The 7,051-nt window shown below is 40.1% G+C and overlaps 1 protein-coding gene across 2 annotated transcripts; it reads right to left on the reverse strand.

The window, feature by feature from the left end:
• Positions 1-20: 20 nt before the first annotated feature.
• Positions 21-6,817, reverse strand: stn1 (STN1 subunit of CST complex). 2 transcript variants are annotated; one of them, XM_046401655.1, is made up of 9 exons: positions 6,554-6,817; positions 5,978-6,073; positions 5,743-5,820; positions 5,010-5,180; positions 4,497-4,608; positions 3,264-3,414; positions 2,482-2,604; positions 2,299-2,371; positions 21-926 (listed from the first exon to the last, which is right to left on the reverse strand). In XM_046401655.1, exons 1-9 carry the CDS (start codon positions 6,684-6,686, stop codon positions 769-771), a joined length of 1,095 nt encoding a protein of 364 aa, XP_046257611.1. In that variant the 5' UTR covers positions 6,687-6,817; the 3' UTR covers positions 21-768. The 2 variants fall into 2 exon arrangements, with proteins under 2 accessions (XP_046257611.1, XP_046257600.1); XM_046401644.1 differs by having other exon boundaries at positions 5,010-5,183.
• Between the last annotated feature and the right edge of the window lie 234 nt (positions 6,818-7,051).

Consider the following 7,051-nt stretch of genomic DNA (forward strand, 5'->3'; position numbering starts at 1 on the left):
GTTCATAATAAGGCAATTCATTTGTGACTATTTAATTTATTAATATATTATATAACATAATATAAAGGGCTTTCAGGTAACTCATACATTTGTAATTAAAGAGGCACTTCATTGATTACACTCAGGGGAAGTATTAAGACAAATGGTGTCAAACTGCATTATGGGACACACAGGATCCAACATTTTAAAGTTTAAAAGATCTCTGACTATGACACGACATACTTGGTAACATATGTTTCTGTCATTTTAATCACAGGAGACAAGAGGTATGTCATGCATACTGCTGCTTCATGGCATAATTGCTGTTGAACTGTGGTAAGACAAAATATACAGATTTATTATGGAAAAGCTGTACATAATGGACCAAGTGTCATAGGACTGGGGCTTAATGGGGACTCTGGAGCTCATCATTGCCTGGCAGTTTAATCCAGAAATGCATGAATTTTAGCTTGGCTGCCTGGTGTGTTGTTTATTTTATATCTATTTTAAAATTTCTGCCATTATAAATATTTACAACAACAGAGTGGTCATGTCTGTCAAATAAATTTGAATTAAACTTAATATTCAACATGTGCACACCAACGTGCAGCAATAATTTAAAGGACAACAAAAGGTTTGCAAGTGCCACATCTGATGATCATGATGAATAAAGGAATACAAACGGCATGATTTACTTAAACATATTGGACCCTAACATTTTGGAGCAATAAGCCACACTACACATGGCATATGCAGTAACACTGGGTTCCTGAGCTCACTGCGCTCAAGTTAGAACACAGTATAATGGTTATCGCTGGTGCTGACGATCTCACTGTTGCACTCCAGTGACCCGAGGACCAGCTCCAGTGCGGCCTTGCTCACGTTGAGGCTGTAGCGCTGCCTGACTGCAGACAGGATGTGCAGGGTGTGGCAACCCTTCTCTGCATCTACATGCACAGGAAGAAACAGCAACAACACACAGGTCAACACACATGGATAGAGAGAGGGACTCGTTCATTCGTTTTCTTTCGCGTAACTGGGTCCAGGTCAGCAGTCTCAGCAAAGAAGCGTTAGACCCTCCTTTCCCCGTTCACTTCCACCAGCTCATCCAGAATCTGGGAGGCATCCTGGGCCATCTCAGCTGACTACCCTCAATGCAGAGGATCAGCAGCTCTACTCTGACCCCTCCCGGATGTCTGAGCTCCTCACCCCATCTCTGAGACTGATCCTGTTCTTTCACTGCCCACAGCTCATGACCATATGTGAGGGTTGGAACGTAGGTTGACTGGTAAATTGAGAGCTTCAGCTGAGCTCTCTTTTCACCACACTGGACAGGTATAGCATCCGCATCACTGCAGATGCCGCTCCCGTCCACCTGTCAATGTCCCATTTCCTCTCACTCATGAACAAGATCCCTAGATACCTGAACTCTTGGGACAGAAACTCTCCTCCAATCTGGAGTGGGCAATCCACCCTTTTCCGGGTGAGAACCATGGCCTCAGACTTAGATGTGCTTATCTTTATCCCAGCCACTTCACATTCATACACAGAGAGGAATCCTAAGGTATCAGGTTATGAACAGTCTCCTCTCTTGAAAAGAGGGACCATCATCCCAGTCTGCCACTCCAGAAACACTGAACCTAATGTCCATGCAATGTTGCAGAGGCGTGTCAGCCAGGACAAACATCCAGAGCCTTGAGGAACTCCAGGCAAATCTCATCCATCCCTGGGACACTGCTGTTGCAAACGTGTTTGACTAGCTCAGCGATTTCAGCCCCAGAGATGGAAGAGTCCATCTCCGAGTCCCGTGACTCTGCTTCCTCAGCGGAATACGTGTCTGTGGAATTAAGGAAATCCTAGAAGTATTCCTTCCAACGCTCGACTATATCCTCAGTGGAGGGCACCAGCTCCCCATCTCCACTGTAAACAGTGCGAACGAATTACCGCTTCATGCCACTTCAGGGATTCATGAAGTTTAATTTTTCAAGATCGCCATGAGTCATGAGTTATCATTTCTATTGGATTCATATTTGATAAACATCTTACAGAATGACAAGAACCCCCTTATACAAGAAGTGTCACCAAGAGGCATCTGCTCTGGTAATGAAACAACTGTAAAAGTGATGAGCAAGTAACATATAGTAGGTGCGACTGTGGTGCTAATTTGATCTTTGACAAGCACATAAATAAGCTTTCAATGTTGATTATTTCAACTGAATTGTAATTGCTGCCATACTCAACACACTGCTACCACAAAGACTGTCTTAAGTCAAACTAAAGCAAGTTTGATAATTAAGAGCAAAAATTAAGTTAACTTACACTTCTCCCTCTTTGAGTCCTCCCTGATGATGTCTTTGACGGCTATGAGTAGATCTTTGTCATGTGCAGTCACCTGGTGATGGACAACAGCATCAAAAACAACACATGTCCATAGTGAATCCTGACAATAATAACTTACTCATATAAGGAGAATTCATTTAAGGTTCCTCTTTTGTTTCTTACATGATAGACTTCATCCTGGGATTTGACCTTGCGGTACACCGTACCCTCGTCCTGTAATACTTGCAGGGCCTCTTTCAAAAGTTGGCGTAGCTGCTGGCATACAGACGGACCTGCAACAGGCTCCTAAACAGCAATACAGAAGTATAATAATACAACAGTGCTGATATTACTACTGTTTTTGTTGCATCTAAATAATTTTCTGCTAAGAAACTGCACTGCTATGTGGAAATATGTGATGGCATATTGTCCAGTTTTCTGGGAACAAGCAAAACCAAAATGTTCCGAATGGCTGCATTTATGTCGTGCTTTTATCCAAAGTGCTTTACAATTTGTCTCTCATTCATCCATTCTCTCTCTCTCTCACACACACACACACACACACACACACACACACTGATCGCAGCATGCCACTGTGCAAGGTGCTGCCCTGACCATTAGGAGGTCAGTGCCTTGCCCAAGGACACTTGGACACATGACAGGAGGAACAAGGTTTTGAGTTGTCAAACCCATGATGCGTGTATGGCTGCCCGAGAAGTGATAAGATGCATTGTCAGCAGCTTTAATAGTTAAATACTCACCGTTAATATGACTAATAACTTCAACGACCCCCAAAGAATATAAATTAACCTCATAAATCAAATCCTGGCTGTATGTCTTTATTCCTTTCATCATTCTCACATAAGAGGGACAGTTCAAATAAAGTCAGACGTTTGATTTTCGTTTCATCCCACTGTCACACATCTTCAAAAAGAAATGATTCCTGCATTATTATTCCGCTGTACCTGGTGTGCTGATGCTGTTTGAGGCTGGCTGGAGATCAGAGGCTGCAAGAGGTCCTGCACATCATAGGGTCTGAACTTGATCACTGACTTCTGCTTGAAGAAATCTCTGATGATACCAGTTGCCTTGCTGAGGGAACTAATGCCTAAGTCACTAAAAAAAATAAATAAATAAAAAAAATAGCTGGACTTCACACAATCCCTACCAATGCCTGAATATATCTTTAGGAATAATTGATAATCATTGAGTCAGGCTCAACTGTGACAGCTTGTTACTTTTATCTTATTCCAAAAACACTTAGGAGACATTTAATTGTTTAGTTGTTGTTGTTATGTATATGAAAATTAGTGCCTGCTTTCACTGTTGTTCCATGTTAACAGGAGCTGTCAAATTAACATTTTTTCCCCCACTGAAATAAAATTCTGAGGTGACTGAAGAGATCAGAAACCAGGATACGTAATTGCGAGCACATCATGACATCCGCAGCAGCAGTATTATCTCAGTATTATATGACACAAAACTGTCTGACGGTCCTCAGTGGTACTGAAATTTGACTTTGACTTTCTGCGATGTGCATTTTAAATAAAATTACTTACTGTTAGCTACCAAGCTAATTTATTGCTTACTGTTACCGCCTATTCTACTCCTTTATTTTGGTGATAAATGGTCCTAACATTGAAACTTTAGCAACATTCACTCCCTACTGCACGCCATATATGACTAGACATGTACATACATCTGGATCATATCACAGACTTTCACTGGGTATCGATGGTAAGGTAATTCTATTTTCATTGATTTAAGTGAAGGGGTTTAGTGTCATGACTGTCATGAACCAAAGGAAATTTTTTTGGTTAGGCACTGGTCTGTAAAAACTAAAAATATGGGAAACAGCTTTTTATGCTTCACTGAGGTGGAAAAGGCAGTACCAGCATAACAGCGGAATGTAACCAAGTTGCAATGCAAACAGAATTAGCAAATAAATCTTGTCACAACACAAACACTAATGCCATATTTCTTCCATCATGTTTTCTACATTGTTCTTCCCCATTTGAGATTTGACAGCCATTTTTTTTATTATTATATCATGTTGCTGAGTCCCAGTGATGAAAACGTATTCTTTTGCAATTTCTTTGGTCGATTTTCAGAAATTCAGTTCAAACTACACTAAATAGAAACTTGACTATAGTGTTGTAATGTGTTGTGATGGTATGATAAGAGATGCATATTTGTACCCCGTTGCAATAGGTTGGAGCTGGAAGGGTTTGTCATAGAACTGCCGGTAGAGGTCAGGAACCTCCAACATCCATGCTATCTGGACTGCCATTACCGGGTCGTTCACTTTATCTGATAACAGACCCAGATACACACATGATGAATGGGTAGCAGATAAACATGGTGCATATTCTCAAATAAACAATATACTGTGTGTTGTTGTGTCTGTGTGTATGAGAAAGGGAGGCACATTAGGCCATCATAAAACAAGGCTGCAGTGAAAGGATAAAGAATGTCCTTGCTTTAAGTGTGTGTGTGTGTGTGTATAAGGGATTATCTCATCTATTGCACGTTCTTGTTTGAGTAATTGTAGTTTATAATAAACCATAAGTTAAATGTTGGTATTCTTGGACATCTGTTTTCTCATAGTAATATTTAAAAATGTAACTGGATGGTACGTTAGTAAAAGCAGATAGTGCATTTCAATATTAAAGTGCCAAAGTGGCTGGCAGAGGACAGCCCTCTGCACTCACAGTAGGTGGAGGCCATGATTTCTCTCTGTTGCCTTGACGTCTTCACTGGTCCTCTGACTCGGAGCAGCTCTCCGATCTCCAGGTGGCAGCGACTCTGGTGGGCCTGTCTCAGCTTTTCCAGCTCAACAGCTGGGTTGAAACCACCTTGGGCCCCATCATTATGTTTATCCCCTGCTAGAGATGGCAAATACAGGATATTACACAGTGGTCTGTGGTAATAAATTAATATATAACAGTGAATTTGTGAAGCACACTTGAAGACAGTTAAAAAAGGTTTTAAAGATTATAAACATTACAATAAACTTTTCATTAATCAACAATGAATCAAATGATTGTGTGTAAAAGCGGAAATAAGTCGCTTGAAATGATGAGCTATGCAAATTACAACAATTATTGGCAACTATGTTTGCTAGTAGGAAAGTTCCTTGAAGACAAACACTAGGCAGTAATAAAAACTACATTAGGTGATAGTGACAGAATGGTTGTTTGTAATTTAACGACAAATGAAGCTAAAATGATGCTGTAAGGCTCATACAAGCTATTTAATATAAATCAATATGGCTTAAGAATGTCTGAAGAGCAACATAACGGCACAGCTTAGCATCAGTACACAAATCATTTTTCTTTTGGAAAAAAGTGTGTAGTGACATGGAAAATTCAACGTTCTGGTGACTATTACAGATCATAAGTAACCACCACACTAACACTGAGATTCACGCAACTGCAGACTCACATTTAGTAGAATCCCTCTGCTCTTTCAATAGGTCATTTTTCCAGCACAGGCAGTTTATTACACCAGTACCATCATCCACTGTGAACAGGAGGAATGATAGTCAAAACCAAAACAATATCACTGTTCTGTTATTACTGCTGTTGTGGGTCCCAAAACACCTCCCAAAGACAGCATTCACAGATAAAATAACAATGAACAAGAAACTTTACTCAACACAGGGACCCAGTAAGATTACCTCCATAACAGAAGAAGTCATCTCTTTCCCTCTTGTAAACTACTGTCCCAAGTACATCAACTTTGTAGATTGGGTGTAAGTTGTAGAAATAAATACCTGTGAGACAGGGGTGAATACAGAACAAAATAACAGAATGCATCAGTAATTATCATTATCAACATCATCATATCATATCATACATAGACATCATATCTTCCGGGGACAAGTTAAACCGTATCACTCAAACTTGTATAAACTCGCACAGTGATGATACTGATTTAAAACTGGCATTACATGAAATAATTCACGATATACATGTTATAGAAATTTGAGATTAAAAAAAAAAACAGTGTTGAAATGCTGAATAATGCAAACAGAAGATAAAGTTGGCTGTACAACTTTACAAAAGTTAGCTAACTTGCTAACTTCAACTGTACAGTGACTGACGTTAGCTTCCAATTTGGTTAGTTTTGTCATATTATTACTAATATGACTACATTATTCGGTTAGCTGTTGAGCAAAGATAGTCAGACATGTAACGTTCCTACTAATTTACGGTGATATTACTTGCGTCTAAGCAGGTGTTGTTAACTTTACCTGGCACCTGTGTGGACTCTACCATCTCCAAGATGTCTCTGACATACAGCCTGGCGAAGGCAGCAAAGATCGGATCCAGTCCCCACAACATTGATGGGGGCTCTTCCGCTGGATCCATTGTAGCTGCCTGCATTTCATCATTACGTAAAAGCAAATTGTTTTATTCAAGTTGTCTCCTTTTCGTGTTTTTATCCACTGGATGAGTCTGGCAAGAAAGTCAGCTAGCACCAGTGAAGTCTTTCTTGTGGTCACGTATTGGTCACGTGACGCGTTAGCGCGTATGAATATTTGTTATATTTGTTATTTGCGATGGCTTGTTAATATGTCGTACAACTTTAAATGTCAAATGGGTTCCTGATGATTGACAGCATCAAATATTTTCTTTTTTAAAATTGTCTTTAAAATTTTAATGTCTTGCGGCGCGTCCATGTTTCGCAATGGTTGATGGGACATGTAGTGTAAGGGCACACAAAGAAACCTGACTTTTGTTTCTTCAGC

This window comes from Scatophagus argus, chromosome 2 (assembly GCF_020382885.2).
Source record: "Scatophagus argus isolate fScaArg1 chromosome 2, fScaArg1.pri, whole genome shotgun sequence".
Lineage (NCBI taxonomy): Eukaryota > Metazoa > Chordata > Actinopteri > Scatophagidae > Scatophagus > Scatophagus argus.

Excerpts from the sequence above, each read along its gene's own strand:
- stn1 (XM_046401644.1), bottom strand. The coding sequence starts at position 6,686 with ATGCAGGCAGCTACAATGGATCCAGCGGAAGAGCCCCCATCAATGTTG. Across the intron at positions 3,415-4,496 it reads CTCCAACCTATTGCAACGGG|TGACTTAGGCATTAGTTCCC; the intron begins GTACAAATATGC and ends TATTTTTTTTAG. Across the intron at positions 927-2,298 it reads GGACTCAAAGAGGGAGAAGT|ATGCAGAGAAGGGTTGCCAC; the intron begins GTAAGTTAACTT and ends CTGTGCATGTAG.